Source organism: Myripristis murdjan, chromosome 5 (assembly GCF_902150065.1).
Source record: "Myripristis murdjan chromosome 5, fMyrMur1.1, whole genome shotgun sequence".
NCBI lineage: Eukaryota > Metazoa > Chordata > Actinopteri > Holocentriformes > Holocentridae > Myripristis > Myripristis murdjan.
Window position 1 is genome coordinate 33,005,515 of NC_043984.1, and position 17,500 is coordinate 33,023,014.

The window sequence follows — 17,500 nt, forward strand, 5'->3', positions numbered from 1 at the left end:
TGCTCTAACAGGACACCTGCAAAACTTTAGCTGCCACTGGCATTTTTTATTTTTTCCCCTCAGCTCAACTTCAGCTGACCGATGACATCAACCTCTTTTTTTTTTTCTGCTACATGTGTCGACAACTTCTTTGGCTGTTTTTATTTTATACTATCAGCCTCAAAAGCCTCGACAGCTCTCTTCACTCAGAGAAAGACGGAAGCAGCTGAGGTGAAAACAGACAGACAGACAGAAACATCAGACGTTAACAAAAAGCACTTACGGTCCTGCAGGATCTTTGCTGTTAGTCCAGGGTGAAGCCGTGGAGATGGAGAGAGCATCGTGGTTGTTAATCATGTTAGACATGTGACAGCGTCAATAAAAAACACACACAAACAGTTACAGAGCTACGTTACAACTTTGTATGTTACACTTTGTGTTACACTTTAGAGATCGACCAATATTAATTTTAATTTTTCAGGGCTGATATTCACTTGCAGTAAACTTGTAAATTGCAGTTTCAGTATTTACAGTGTGAGAGATGGCAACAAAGATCTTGCTTAGAATTAACAAATGTTTAATTAACATTACTATATCAGTAAAAAATGCCAACAAACAAAAAACAAACAAAACAAAAAAACAGAAAAATGAGAAAAACAAAACACAACAAAACTGAAACGATAACTGTAAAGTGTTTTTTTTTTTTTTTTTTGCCTCTGTCAAACCAAATTAGATACAAATCTAATTAAAAAGGAAATCAAACCATATTTTCAGAAATGTTGTGCCGCCCACTCACTTTTGCTCTGCCATCTTTCAGACCGAGAGGCAGAGTCTGAGCGGTTTTCATATTGGCCATCATGTTAATCTAAATTATACCAACACAGATTATTGAAAAATTCTGAATATCAGCCCCAGGACCAGGACCGATAACTGGTCGATCCCCATCATACTTGATAGTCTAGAGCAGCCAGGATCCAAAATGAAGAGTTTTGAAAACCACAAGAAAAGAACCATAAGAAAAACAGATTCCAGGGAATTAAGGGGTAATAATTTTGCAATAACAAATAAACAAACCCACAATAATTACTACTGTATTTAAGTTTTTTGGTATTTAGTCATTACAACAACAGACACACCATAACTATTTAATGAATCTGTCATTATTACAAACTTGTTACCCCTATATTCAACAGAATTCTGCAGAATGTTACCCTGTAATTAATCCACAGACTTACCCAAAGACTTACACAGTAATTTTGAGGATGTTAAATAAAGTGCTACCAATATCGCATCATGTATTACTGCATTAAAAATATTTGCATCTTGGTGCTCTGGTGTCGTAGAAACACCGACATGTTTGATTTGCTGGCTTAGCATAAAGTGGGAAAATGTCACCAAATTTGTGTAATAAGAAATTTTGACCCGTGATTAATCGATTTCATAACATTTTGTGTGATCTGGTCAGGATCTTTATGGTGGATCATAAAGACTCAGCTGGTCAGTGTCAGTAACAACACTTGGCTTTTCATTGCTGTTTAAACTCCAATAGGTAACCAGTAGGTAACTCCAATTTAATTATCAAGCAAAACATATTTTTACCCCACATTTGATGCTTGGTGAGTGTTCATTTTGGACCCTGAGTGTGGCACATATATATGGATATAACAACAAAATATCTACAGTGTATTAATTGTTATAAAAATGAGATTAAGTTGTCTAATCTAATCTAGTGAAGTGGAAACAGCAGCTGAGGACTCACCTGTAAGCAGGCAGCACGTCGGGGACGGTGATTGGTTATAAAGGGAGAGAAAAGCAGAAAAAAAAGCAGGATTAGAATGTGTATCAGCTGTATTACAATATGAAGCTGCATGAATTAAGCACTGGAGCACGAGAGACCAGCGACAGACGGGAAAATAAACCTCAGCAGCATCTAATTCTTCATGTTTCACCAGACAATTTGTTGTCAGCTGCAAAAGACAGTGGGAGGTGATTGTAAAATTTAAAGGCCTTCAAATCCCAGAGATCCTGTAAGGCGACATCAGGAGACTGCAAACGGCACACTCATACTGATCTGGGATGTTTCTAAACCCCAAAAAATAATAATAAAAATAAAGCGGAGATGAAAGGAAAAGCTGTGATGTTGCTGAGTCCAGCTCTCCGTCTGTCTGCGGTCTAGGACAATGCTTTTCAAAGTACGGGTTTTATCTTTACAAGATTACCAGAAAATTAGCACCATAAACAACAAAAATAAACAAAACTAAACAAAAAACAACAAAAAGCAGAAAAGTAGGAACAGGTCAGGTCAGTGATTGTGGATCAAGATCAGATCTATTGTGTTTCAAAGTGTGTGAAAAATCATAAACAACAAAAATATTAACATATCTTAATATAAGGGTTAGTCACTTCAAACGACGACCCTCGGGTTAATTTGGGGTCCAGAACTTGAAATATAACAAAAAAAAAAAAAAAAAAAAAAAAGGTTTAGGAGATACTTTTGTATTTCAGTTTGGATCTATGGATCGGTCACTTCCTGTTTGGATCGGTCACTTCCTGTGTGAGACCAAACTTACAGCGAAGTTTAGTTTGGGCAATCAGGGAGAATCTCCAGCCAATCAGGTGGTGTCTCTGCTGCGGCATCATTTTTTTGTTATTTAATGAAAATGAGATGTGCTGACATTTCAGTAGCAGTTCAAGATGATTTTTTGTTACTGATTTTTGGCCGTTTGTGTAATTTGTGTTTTCATGACATTTTCCTGTCACTTGTCAGTTTAACAACACAGTAACGTGTGTTAACATGTGTTTTGTTCAAAATCAATTAAATTATCTTAAGACAGAAAATGTGCCTGTTTTTGTGATTTTTATCTTAATGAGACTTTTATGTGGTTAAATAAAGGTTTAGACGACCAGCCTGTGTGGAAAAAAAGCTGAACCGCGTTATTATTCTTACAAAAATGCAGATTAGCATCAGGCACTTTGGGTGTGGAAAAAAAGGATAACACTGCCCGCCTCATGTCGTTCTCTTTGTTATATTTAGTTTCAGGACTCTTTCTTATTTCTCTCAGAAATAAAGATCGGCCTGTAAAGAGGACGGCCTCACGTGCACCGCCAAGGCTGTTTGTGATTGAAAAGACACATAAAAACATACAACACACACACACACTGACCTTGTAACTGTAACCTTGGGTTTCTATGGCAGCTTAAGATGAGCCCTGACAAAGTGTGTGTGTGTGTGTGTGAATGTGTGTGTGTGTGTTGCCTTCATGTTTTATGTATTTGATTCCAGTTAGAGATGATGGCTCTATTTTCTGACCCCCCACAGCTCTTTTTGCTTTAAGCCATCTCGATCATCATCATCATCATCATCATCATCTGCTCTGTAGACACAGGGTTGTGTGTGTGTGCGTGCCTGTGTGTGTGTTTGTGCATGGCTTCATCAGTACAGGTCAGAGTGCGGGTTGCGGTGGAGCAGATAAGGAGCAGCGGGGGTGAAATCAAACAGATCTCTGCTCTCTCTCTTCTACACATTTGACACTTTCCGCTCAGATCTGATCGTTTTTTTTTTTTTTTATGTGCGTTTTCTTTTTTTTCCGTCTTTCTTTGTCCTTTTTTTTGTTTGTTTTATCCAGTTCTTGGAAAAACACCGAGGGAAAGGGCCTCATTTGCAGCAAGGCACAACACGACAACGAAACATACCACAGATAAACAAAACGGACAATGAGCTCCACTGTGAAGGAGCCGGCACGCATGAATGAACAACAAACAATCTCATATTTGTGATGGATTTGGACACCGGGGTCCGGCATGTTGCATATAAACCTGATTAGCCCACCACAGCGCCACCAACAGGCCAAAAGGTCCCCGGCAATAATTATAATGAACATATTGATGATTTTCTGGTTTAAAATAGAAGAAATCAGCAGATGGTGAATATTCCCTCTGAATGTATTTCAGGCAGGTCACCGGGTTATAAAGGATATTACACACATGCTCTTTGCACGGAGGGAGGGTTCTGCTGTGTGTGTGTGTGTGTGTGTGTGTGTGTGTGTGTGTGTGTGTGTCCAAGGATCAATAGAGCATCATGGGTGCAGGGTTGAAAGGTCAGGCTTATAAAGAGACAGAGAGAGAGAGAGAGAGAGAGTGAGAGAGTGAGAGACAGGGCTCCATAGGGGGTGAACGAGATAGAAGACTAAGCAGCTGACAGCTGACGGCCATGTGTGTGTGTGTGTGTGTGTGTGTGTGTGTGTGTGTGTGTAAGATAGAAGCCAGGTGCCCTTGGGGTTCTCTCGCTATCTAATCATTTTTCATTGGACCACTGTGAGATGTTCACAGCCCTCACTGTGAAAAAGGAGCCTGTGTGTGTGTGTGTGTGTGTGTGTGTGAAATGGTGAAAAAGGAGAGTGTGAACGCAGAAAAAAAAGAAAAAGAGAAAAGGGAAGGCGTGACTTCTCTAGTTCTTTGTGTCTTTGTTCTCAGTTTCCACATGAGACTAGGAGCTTTCATATATCCTATAATGGACAAGAATGGGAATATACACTGTTTATATGTGTGTGTGTGTGCGTGTGTGTGTGTGCATTATATGTGTAGAGTCATACGCACTGCGGCGCTCTGCTCAGATTAAATTCAGAGCCATCCAGCAGCTTTATGTTGAACACTTCTGATTTCTTACCCAGAAATATGGGAACATGTGGCCTGATTACACTGTAAAAAAGCTCAATGCAAAAAAAAAAAAAAAAAATTAACACAAGTGAGCTGCCTTATTCTGCCTTGTTTCAACATATTTACACTTATTCCCAGAAAAATTCAAGTGAATCTGCATTGGAAACAAGCGGGATTATCTCATCCCACCGGCAGATTTTTTGTTTTCCTTGTTTGGAGAAAATCTAGATTTGAACCCTGAAGATGAGACTGAGTGACTGAGGTATTTTTTGCAGTGTACTCTCATGATAATCCTGTGTGAATGCGATCGCTCCCCCGGCTCGAGCACTTTCCTCCCACAGACCAGGATATAGAGTATTTAAAAAACCAGCGGTGGAAACGAGCTGAGCCGCGGGTTTTTCGGCACGTTAAGATCGGCGCTGGAGTCGGTGATTCATAATTCATGCCCTCCGTTTCCTCAGAGTGTGTTCACGCTGATGTGAGGTTGGAAACGGTTTTATTCACGGTGTGTTTTCAAGTCCAGGAGAAAACTCGGCATCCAAAAAGGACCTTCTCATGTGACACCAAGGTTCACTGACTTTGTTTGACAAGATTTCTGAATTTCTGAATAATAGTCCTCCAAATTCAAAATGTTACCTCTCACCACCATTTGTGTCCACCACTGAGTCAAGTTTAGCTCTCAGTTCTTTTTCTTAACGAGGAAACCAAAAGAGTTACAATGGGACGAATCTCATCTGGAGCTCATAAGGCATCATGAGGCATCGTAAAACACTTTACAAGCACGGCGAGGATGTGATAATTATAATCGGAATGTCATAAAATAAATGTAACGTGCCAAATGTTTATGGGGTTGAACACTTTAGACACCAAATTATAATCTACTGAGTGTAATTTCCTGATTTCATTGTAAGAGGAGTTTGTATCTGCGTCTAACGGGTTTATGATCGGCTTGTAAAGCATCGCAGTTCTTTTCAAATTAAGTGGAACCCATAAAGATGTCAGCCGACGTCAAACAACATTGGCTGTAACAGCCTCGGAGCCACCAGCGGCATTCGCCATACGGCCGCGCATCATTAGCATTTCACTGATTCTTAATGATCGGATTCGTTATTGATTCCTCCTGCATGAACAGTCCAGGTGTAAAACTGATTTACAGCTTTAGTTAACCGAGAAAAACTCCATCGACCTGATTTTTATCCCAGAATTTCTCCACCTGCCTCATTTGAGCGTTCGCAATACACGGATGAAAAAAAAAAAAGATCCTAAGTAAGTGGATTTCTATTAATAATAATATTTCCAACAGCAGAATTTTGGACTTTTGGACCCACAAGTGTAGATTTATGCGAAATCAGCCAATCGTCTTGCCCAAAAATGTTTGTTTTTTGTTAGATAAGAATATTACAGAGGGAAATGCTATTATTTGCACTTTGTAAAAAAAAAAAAAAAAGTGTTTACATGTTAAAATAAGCCTTTGCCAGATAGATTTTATAGGTCGAAAGTTAATGCACAATTCTGCACCATCATACTGTCAGTGAAGTTTTATTATGGGGGAGGGGTGGAACCGACGTCTTTTCACAGGACACCTGTTTGGATTCACAGCACCTGGATTTACAGTTTGTCATTTGGCCAGTGTGTGTGTGTGTGTGTGTGTGTGTGTGTGTGTGTGTGTTTCCACCGACAGGATGCTGAGGACGTACATGGCCGGCGAGCGGCGGCGGGCAGACTTACGGTCTTGTGGCACTTCGATGCTCGCCGCCTCCTGCAGCAGCAGCAGCAGCACTAACGACACGACAGCCGGGGCCGCGCGCCCGCACCGCCCTGACATCTCTCCCCTCCGATTGGCCGGCCCCGCCCCTCCTCGCCTCGCCTCGCCTCTCCTGATTGGCTGGAACGCTCTCCTGACGGCCACGCCGAGGATCTGCAGGCAGACAGAGACAGACGGTCAGGAGGGAAAACACTGTTGTACTGTATGGAGCGTGAGTGTGTACAGTGTAGACTCCGTGTGTGTGTTAGTGTGTGTGTGTGTGTGTAGATGCTGCCCTATATTCACAGCTGAGTCCCTGTGTGTCTCCTCAGAGAGACAGCAGCCCAAAAACATACACACACTGTAAAAAAAAACAAAAAACAAAAACAAAAAAACAGTGCATGTGCTCACACTGTAAAATAATCTCATCAGTCTCATCTTCAGAGTTCAAATCTTGTTTTTCTTCAAATAAAGAAAAAAATAAATAAATAAATAAAATTTAAAAAAAAAAAAATAATAATAATCTGCCAGTGGGATGAGATAATCCCACCTGTTTCCAGAATTTAAATTGAATTCAATTCAATTTAAATTTAATTCAATTCAATTCAAGTGTCATTTTCTTGATCCTTGTGGGCTGATCTGCCTTATTCTGCCGTGCCTCAACGTGTTTATATTTGTTCCCAAAAAAAAAAAAAAAAAAAAAATCCTGAAAAAAAGTGAAATTGCATTGGAAATATTTTTTTTTTCTTGTTGAAAAAAATAAATAAGATTTGAACACTGAAGATGAAACTGAGTGATTTTTGAGATGGAGATTTTTTTTTTTTTTTTTTTTTTTTTTTACTTTTTTCTTTTAGACTGATTTCGCAGCAGCAGGACAACAACAGCTTTTTGGCCTGAGGGAAGCAGCCAATTTTCACCAGAAACCCTGCAAAACTCACACACACACACACACACACACACACACACACACACACACACACACATACACATTATGCATAAACCATCTGGTGGTATGTCAACCCAACACCATTCAACTAAATACCTAATGTGCCCCTGGGGAGCCGGACACAGATACCACGCACTGCCAAACACACACACACACACACACACACACACGTGCGCATGCAGACACACAGACACACACACACACACAATGCATGGATGCAGATGCACACAGATGTACACCATCACACATGAATGGAGAAACGCCCTGACACACCTTACACACCCTTACCACACCCAACACACACACACACACACACACACACACACACACATGCAGAGAGAGCGCTCTGCAGCCCAGCTGTTGTGAAACCTGAGCAGTGTCATCCCTTCTCTGTTAATTACTGAACTCCAGTCAGCACACACACACACACACACACACAGTTAAGGAGAAGAAAAGAAGGGATGGGATTAGCAAAAAGGCGGTACAGCCTCAGTGTGAGCTTCAAGACAGAAATCTGCTTTGAACTGCAGGGCCGTTCAGAAGCGTGTGTGTGTGTGTGTGTGTGTGTGTGTGTGTGTGTGTTAAAGCAGGTCAGTGTGTTTCTCCCTATAGTGCTTATCACACTGCAGTGCATCAATAATGATGTGAGTGTATATGGTGATATAGGAGGAGAAACAGGGTCAGTGAACACCACACACACACCACACACACATCACACACACACACACACTTCACATGCTCTTCATGCTGCACACACAGAGAAGCAGCTCTAACTCTGTCAGTTTTCGCTTCAGATCTCTCTCTTGTCAAACACAAGCAGCTCCACAGATTCAAAGTTGTTCCGCTCGGTGGGGTGAGACTCGAAGAATTATTTTTTGGCATTTCTGCTTTATATGATAGTGACAGCAGAGAGAGACGGGACAGACAGGAGAGAGAGAGGAGGGGACGACATGCAGCAAATAGCCCGGGCTCAGATTCAAACCCAGGTCGCTGCAGTACGGACTCAGCCTTGATAAATGGTACGCGCTCTACCAGGTGAGCTACCTGGCCGCCCCACTGACTCACTTCTCCCCACAGCAGCTAACACAACAACTGACTGATTTGACTGAATACTGCCACAACATCAGCAGATAAGTTAGCTGAGCTCATCAGCAGGGAAGTAATTAAATGGAAGCGCAGCACAAAACCACAAAAAACAAAACAAATTCAAAAATAAGGTGGATAGAATTTTTTTTTTTGTGATCAAATTTTTATTAAGTAATCAAAAAAAAAAAAAATTTGGGTGGTGCAAATTGACAATTGACAGCAATAATGAATCATGCCAACCAATATATTCCCATAAACCCACCCGCCCCTTACCCATCCCCCAACCTGCTCCAGATCAGGACCCATAGGACAGCCATCATTACCATACAAAACAAAATCACTGGTAGGCAGAACACTACTCGGTTAACAGTCAGCACTAGTTACATTGCATTGCATATTACAGTTGGATACACAGATAGAATTTAGTCCAGTCATTTTTATTAAAAACACCTAGGACAAATTGCAAGAGAAGCAAACTCAGCTGATTTTGGATCCTCAGTTTGTCCCAAGGAATCTGGTGTTTTGAAAGTTTTGAAAATCACCTATATATGACCATACCAAAAAAACAGCCTTTTTAACACACAGGTGTATGGGATTCAAAATTTTACTTTCAGATATCACTATAAAAATTCACAAGTTGATTACACACACAAAGACAAGAAAAAAAGTCAATTACAAGTTCTTCGAATTATTCTGTTTACACATGCATATCACGTTACAGTTTGCTTCTCTTGCAGTTTGTCCTAGGTTGACCCCAATATTGGTCTAAAATGACTGGATTTATTGGGTAGAACAGGTATTGCACAGTGAACCCACTGGCACCCATCTTTAAGGATCCAGCTGAGTGATTTTATTGACTCTTCCATTATGATAAAACAAGCACCTGACCAGGCGGATCTCTCTCTTGCCACAGCAACAACGAAGGGGGACGGTAAAGTTCACACATGAAATCAATTAAAATCATTGGCGTCGTGCGGCTAAAGTTATTTGGAAACTAATTCATTTCTGCCTCAGGCCAAATTTAATATCAGCTAATTAGATGTTGTCTGGTAAGTTAATCCTAATTAGCTCAGTTGTTGTGAACGAAATTATTGAATAACGTTTGTGCAAAGCTGTAACAACTGACCAGGTGAGGCTCAACTCCTCCAAAAACCAACATTTATTTATTTGAATGAAAATCAAGAGACACAAGGTTATTTTCTAGGGTTTTTAGTCACCAGTGATACGGTGACATACATGGTGAATCCTTACATCTTGATTCTACTAATATTATCTATTATTAGCCATCCTTCATTTATCCTTCACACAGGTGACAAACACACACAAGGTGAAAGTAACTGACAGTTAGCTGATACCAAAAATAAAACATATGTCATATCAAGATCATATCAATTTCAATACACAAAGTGCTGCATTGATTTTTCCAAGATTGATCTCCAGCCTTGTCCCGATACAGGCCACCTGAGTCAATGTGGCTGCATCTTCAGCATTAAGCCTTGAGCATTAAAATGCATCAGTGAATCGTCCCAGCCCTGTTATTTCAGGGCTCATGGATAATGTCTTGAAAAAATAAATCCAAGCCACTGTGACTGGTAAATGTATGAAGTGCCTGTCGATTATCCAGTGAATGAGTTGTTGTTGCTGTTTTCAGTTGTGTGACGAACACGCCTGGCAATCGCTTGGCTTGAGTGGAAATTTACTTCAAAAAACACGTTTTGCAAAAAATAATAATAAATAATAATAAAAACTTTATTTGTATAGCACCTTTCATACAAGAATTGCAGCCCAAAGTCCTTCACAATAAAAACAAGAACATTTGAAAACCTTAAAATAAAACATTAAAAACAGCGCAGGGTGGAATTAAAAAGAAAAGGCTAAAAACGAGAACTTTGAAATAAAACAAAAGACGCAAATAAAACAATAAAAGACAACACAGTGTGGAATAAAATAGGAGCTAGTTAAAGGCTCGAGTGAAAAGGTGGGTCTTTAATCTTCTTTTAAAGATGTCTAGTGAGCTGGCTTCCCAATAAGCAACCAATAAGCCAGCAGCTGACAATCGCAGTGTTCTTTGGGGTGCATAGCCAATAAGGGAGTTGGTAATGTAGCTCGGTCCTAGCCCATGAAGTGCTTTGTATACAAGTAGGAGAACCTTAAAGTCAACTCTAAATGTTACAGGGAGCCAGTGTAGGGCAGCTAAGACCGGACTAATATGCTCTCTCTTCCTGGTTCTGGTTAAAATGTGGCAAAAAGTCAGGGCCCATGGTGCGCTTCAATGCGGCCTTGCTTTGCAGACGTGGCAACATCAGAAAATGTGACAGTTGTTGCCTCAGCATCAATGGAAACCACCCAGAAATACTGAGATTTGTCATGATCCAAAGACCGATTGTGTTTCTACCCGATTTAGTTTCTATGCATGATACTGAGCAGTTTGGAAAATACTGTAGCTTAAGCTGAAGCGATAAAGAATAAAGGAGAGAACAGTCTTTCTTTACGTTTCAATACTGCAATGTAGAAAAAACAATACACCAACAATGTCAAAGTTGCTAGTGTAGGTAAAGTAGGCTAAGAATATTTTTTCCACCTCCTGGTTACACATCATTATATCTCATGTGGCTTCGTTAAGTTCTGAGTGGGTTGGACTGTTGCCGAGCAGAAAACAAAGCCCTTCCTTTCTCCTTCTCTGGTTATTAGACACAAACCGGCGAGAGCAGTGGGTTAAAAAAAAAACAAAAAAACACTTCAACTCTGGAGACAAAACAACATGTGGTAAAGACACCAACACACACAGCGAGCGAAACCCAGAATGTTCACATCTGTCTTTTATTGTTTTATTTGCATCTTTTGTTTTATTTCAAAGTTCTCGTTTTTAGCCTTTTCTTTTTAATTCCACCCTGTGCTGTTTTTAATGTTTTATTTTGATGTTTTCAAATGTTCTCCTTTTCACTGTGAAGCACTTTGAGCTGCAATTCTTGTATGAAAGGTGCTATACAAATAAAGTTTTTTTTTATTATTATTATTATAACAAACAACGAACGTAGGGAATAAAAGTGGTTACATGATTTTAATGATAATCATGAGTAGATATATGATTGTTGAGAATGAGCGCATGATTTCCTTCACAGAGGAAAGGAACATAAAGTGCTACAATCGTCACCTGGTTGAAGTGATGTAACTCGATGTGACTCCAGCACCTTGCAGGTCAGTCCAAACAAGTGTGCACAAACTTTCGTCAGATTTAGCGTCTTTACAGCTGTGTGTGGAGGTGAAACAGCTCAATGAACACATGAATGTCACGGAAAACACGCGAAATCTCAAATCAGGGAGAATGGGATGCTCTTTTGTCTGGTTTTACCCATGGAGAGAAAAAAAATCGCTCATGTATTCAGTTGTTTGCCTTTTGTCTGCATCTGCTTTGTTTACTGATAGAGAACGATGAAAAAAAAAAAAAGAAGAAGAAAAAAAAAAAAAAACACCGCGGCCTGTAAACGCGAATAAATAAATCCGATCGGGGCGGTTTGGAGCAGACTGGGAGGGAAACGCAGGTCAGGACCTTTTGATTTATCGACCAGCCTGGAGGCTTTCATTCAGAAACAGACGAGGTCACACACACTGCTGACTTCCTGCCAGAAATACGCTAATACACACACACACACACACAGAGACGCACAAACACAACAGATCTCTACTGTTGGCCAGTTGGAGCGTCTCAGCTGAATGATAATAAAAAATATCACAGTAGCTTTTATTTCTACAGCCCAAGTGCCTTTTGTAACGGGAGTTTAATGATATTTGTTTTTAGGCGAACAAAAACTGGCCAAAGAAAATGATTATTTAATAATAATAATAGTAATAATAATAACACTGATTTTTTTTCCAACATGATGCACAGCAACAGTTTCTTTTGTCTGCTGCTCCTCTAAAAAAAAAAAAAAAAAAAAAAAAAAAAGAAAATTAAATAAAAGCTGTCTCTTGTAATTTGGAAATGGCTGTCTTCAGTGCTTTATTCATGTAATTGTCCAACCACACACATGCACACACACACACACACACACACACACGTCCATGGACATTAAGTACTTCTCACTGCGTAATAGAAGCTATTAGACAAATGGATGTACATTCATCTGCTCTTCCTTCTGTCTGCACAGACTGATGCAGACAATTTCTAAAATTAACATGTTGCTGTTAGACTGTGTGTGTGTGTGTGTGTGTGTGTGTGTGTGTGTGTGTGTGTCAGAATGAATTACTTAGTGTCTTTCAACAGGTTTTGCTGGGAGCGCAGACTGTTTTGATCAGCGTGGCGATCAGGAGACGGAGAAATAAACCCGTTCACCTGCTGCTGCACAAACTGCAGGGAGTTAAAGCAGGAAGCTGCTAAACGGGACGATCATGAAGAACTGCTCTGAGTTCATTCAGCTCAGAATACTTTATTAGTCCCAAAGGGCAACTCATTTCTCCAGTTTGTCCCATTCATGTAGATAAAAGAAATAAATGAGCGCGTTTACATGCACACCAGATTCCTGTATTATTCGGAGTACAGTGGTCCCTCGTTTATCGCGGGAGTTACGTTCTAAAAATAACCCGCAATAGGCAAAATCCGCGAAGTAGTCAGCTTTATTTTTTTTACAATTATTATAGATGTTTTATGTTTTATACACTTTTCTCAGACAGGCATTAACATTTTCTAACTTTTCTCTCTTGTTTAAACTCTCAAAGTTCAAACCTTCGTAGAAAAATAAGTCCAGTATTATAGAATGAACGCATTCTGTACTGCACAGGAGACACGGCACGGAGGAGATTGATTGACAATGGTCTACAGTCCCTTAGCCAATCAGGACGCAGAACACAATGTGCTGTAAGAAAAAAAAAAAAAACATGCAAAATTGCACTTAAAAAAAAATCTGCGAAACTGTGAGGCCGCGAAAGGTGAACCGCGTTATAGTGAGGGACAACTGTATCAATATTCAATAATCAATATTCCAGTTGTGCACGAGTCATGTAAACACACCGAACCAGATTAAGGTCATATTCAGAATCAGACCCCTGGCATGTGCCTGTTCTAACCAGAATATTGTGCCATGTAAACACCTTAATCTGAAAACGCCCCGTACTGGATTATTCAGTCACGTCTGCGCATGCTCGACTCACAAGGAATCCTGGGGCGTCTTTGTTGCTATGGTTACTGCAAGCAGGGAGAACGACATGGCGACCAGCAGCAAGAGCCAGGAGCCTGCAGTCTGCCTTCAGCTGATCAGAGACTGAAAATATCATGGAGGATATCGATGGGAGAAAACACAGAAATAGCTACAGCTTCTTCTTCTTCTTCTGTATTTCCGGCAGACCAGACGCCTATACGTGCACTGCTGCCCCCCGCAGGCTGAGTGTCACATTACATAAGAGAGTGGAATACGTCGAAACACGGGAACATGCCAAGTAACATGTAAACAGAATATTCCAGCTGCTGCAGAGCATATAAACACCTTATTCTGAAAATCACCTTAACCTGAATATTGACCCGTCCAGAGAAGGCCTTTTCACAATAAGGCTCATTTTTTGGACAAAAAACAAACAAACAAACAAACAAACAAACAAAACGTTTTTAAAAAGAAACAATGCATCTCCATGAACTCATTCACACCGCAGCATGTTGTACTGCCAGGAGCCACACACACACACACACACACACACACACTCACTCTGTATTTCATTCCATTGTTCCCGATAATGGGACGTTCCATTAGACTCATTTTGGTGTGTGTGTGTGTGTGTGTGTGTGTGTGTGTGTGTGTGTGTGTGTGTGTGTGTGTGTGTGTGTGTGTGTGTGCGCGCTGGGAGATGTTAATGGTACTCTTACGGGACAATAGGGAGCAGGACGGAGCCACGGAGGTGAAATTAAGCTGCGTTTCAAGTGGTGTGTATTCTGTTGTGCGTATGTGTGTGAGAGTGTGTCAGTATGTGTGTGTGTGTGTGTGTGTGTGTGTACCTGTGCTAAAGCTTATTAGAAAATGCTTCTTTCTCTCCAACCCATTAATGATTCACCATGTGTGTTTTTTTGTGTGCACGAATGTTGTTGTGCATCCATGACGCTAAATGCCTGAGTGTGTGTGTGTTTGTGTGTTTGTGTGTGTGTGTGTGGGTGTGTGAGTGTGGGTGGGGGTGGGGGGGGGTGCTTTAGTACTAAATGGAATTGCCTCCTTTGTGTCTGTTGCTTCAGTTCCAGTGCTAAAACCAAACACTGATTATTTAATTGTTAAACTGAAATTTAATATTTAATATTAATATTAATATTTTTAATATTTTTCTGTCAGTTGATTAATTGATGACTTCATTAATTTCATCATTTCTACAATATCATTTACATTTTGAGCCATCATCTGTCTCTCAGCATCACACACCTGCCTGCATTCTTTCATGACAAAACAAGGATAAAAAAAAATCATGGCTGAAAAATGAAAAAGTCTGTTTTTCTGTGGCTTGTCAGACACTTGCAGCTTCCGGAAGCATCTGCCTCTGTTATTTTTTGCCTTTTGGAGTTTTATTTTTACAGATTATCACAGCATCACTGAGCACAGAGTCACAGCGTCTCCTGGATAAATAAACCAGACCACAGGCTGATGTTATGGACGTTACACACCCTGTCTGACAGTACCCATGATCCTCAGCAACCATTAGTATTAAGTCTGGATGAGGTAGTAAAAAAAAAAAAAATCACATTACAATTCATTTTGTTGATATCACGATTGCGACACGATTCCCGATTTTAGGAATGATCTTTTTTGTATTGTAAAATTTTTGTCCATTTAATTAATTCATAGGCCAGGGCATCTCTGTGGCACATTAATACTTTATGTACAAGAATGTTTTGTCACATATTTTACACACACTTTCTCCAAAAAAAATACAGCTCTGGCAATTTGGATTTTGCACTCGGCCACACTGGGATTTTGAAAATATTCTGATTACTTGTTCAGTCCTGGTTACGATCACGATGCCGCCAGCTAAAGCTAATAAACATATTAAACATATATTAAACATAATAAACAGCTAAAGCTAATAAACATATTAAACATATATTAAACATAATAAACAGCTAAAGCTAATAAACATATTAAACATATATTAAACATAATAAACAGCTAAAGCTAATAAACATATTAAACATATATTAAACATAATAAACAGCTAAAGCTAATAAACATATTAAACATATATTAAACATAATAAACAGCTAAAGCTAATAAACATATCCAGATGTATTCAGTCCTATATGATATCGTACTGTACATCAGGAAGTCTGTATGACTACAAAGCCCAGAATGTGAAGCTCTGTGATTGGCTGTCTTGAAGCAGTGCATTGTGGGACTTGTAGTTGATTTCAGTCGGGCACCTTTGACTTTTTCTTTTTTTTTTTTGACTTTTTGACTTTTTGACTTTTTGTCCTGATAAATAAACAGCAGACTATTTTTCCTGAAGTGACCCAACATAATCCCACGAGATCAGCCTCGCCTGTCCACAGAGAAACCACTCCACTGCTCTCCACTGACCTCGGATTATGTGACTGAGTCTGCTGGTGATTCTGACGATGATCACAAGATTACAAGTTTATGTTTCCTCTTTTCAGCTTTGATTTTCTAACTTTGATTATCTCCACGTGTCTCTTCTGCAAAACGTAAAGCAGCATCACAGCGGCTCAGCAGTAAATGATCATGAGCATCTTCAGTGTTTCCTGACTCGCTGGTGTCAGTCACGGCAGAACGACCAGACTCCGCCTCCTCATTTGCATACAGTTGTCTGTTTGTTGGGGTGGAAACACACACACACACACACACACACACACACACACGAGCTGGCGGACTCACTTTGACCCAGAGCCCTCTTCTAGGTCCAGACCAGGAACATTGCACCATCACACACACACACACACACACACACACACACACACACACACTCAGTGAACAACAGCTTACTTTGTGTGATGTGCACTGTGTCTTCTGTCTCCTCAGTCTCTTCTCTTCTGGCCGTTCAGCAGACCTGAGGGAAACAAGAGGAGCAAAAAAAGAGCCAATCACAACCAATCCAACAAAACAAACAAACAAACAAACAAACAAACAACAAGTGACAAGTTCTTCTGCTAACTTCCTCTGGTCAACATATTGTACAATACTGGACCCTGTACTGTGATTTTTTGCAGTAAAAGGATGGCAGGAACATCAAACATAAAACGTTTGGTTTCCTGTTCACGGCAGAGAAATCTGATCTGATCTGATTTTAGAAGAAAGAGAGAATAATCCTGCAGAATGCGTCAGAGTGCTTGACCACATAAAAATAAAGGTAAATGCTCCCAAGATGCACTGAGGACAGATTGTTTCAACAGGGACACACTGTGACCCGCACTGCACTGACATGTGCAGTACAGTGTGATCAGATCACTGATCAGATCATGGTCAGTACAGAGTCGCATGGTGATACCAGGAGTAACGGCGTCGGACGTCACCTGTGTTGGACGTAAAACACAAGTGGGACATAAAGAGCAGGAAAGAGTGTGTCCTCAGTGACATCAGCTCTGAAATGAGCAATGAGCTGAAGCACAAAGACATTAGACTGAAGAGATGAGACTCTGCAGACCCAACATCTTTGTCTGACTGAACGCAGGAAGATACTGCAGCCTCAGGACTGTCTGAGTGAGTGTGTGTGTGTGTGTGTGTGTTTCTTCCTTGCACAGGCAAGGAAGAAAGAGGGAGAGAGGGAAAGAGCATCCTGTGATCCTGAGGGCACCGGCTCTACAGACGAGCTCTTTGAAAGCATAAACACACACACACACACACACACACACACACATACACTGCACATCTGCACACATACTCAGTCTGCCTGCAGGAAAGCAAACTGCGGAGAAGCCGCTGTGGGAATACACACACACACACTCACACACACACAGTGTATGTACTGTACAGTGCTGCAACACAAACATCAGTACAGTGAAACTGCACTGTCTCGTCTTCAGTGTAAAAATCTTGTTTTTCTCTCAACAAGATGAATAATCTGGCAGTGGGATGAGATAATCCCACATGTTTCTAACGCTAATCAAC

The 17,500-nt window shown here is 40.4% G+C and overlaps 1 protein-coding gene across 1 annotated transcript in view; it reads right to left on the minus strand.

Annotated features, from left to right (window-relative positions):
• The window catches only part of nfasca (neurofascin homolog (chicken) a), a 100,139-nt gene that overhangs the window by 59,226 nt on the left and 23,413 nt on the right, over positions 1-17,500 (minus strand). The window contains exons 2-4 of the mRNA XM_030051833.1: positions 16,379-16,442; positions 6,364-6,553; positions 263-280 (exon numbers count right to left, since the gene is read on the minus strand). Of these exons, the coding sequence (XP_029907693.1) occupies positions 263-280; positions 6,364-6,460 (115 nt within the window). The 5' untranslated portion in view covers positions 6,461-6,553; positions 16,379-16,442. The remainder of the gene's footprint in view (positions 1-262; positions 281-6,363; positions 6,554-16,378; positions 16,443-17,500) is intronic.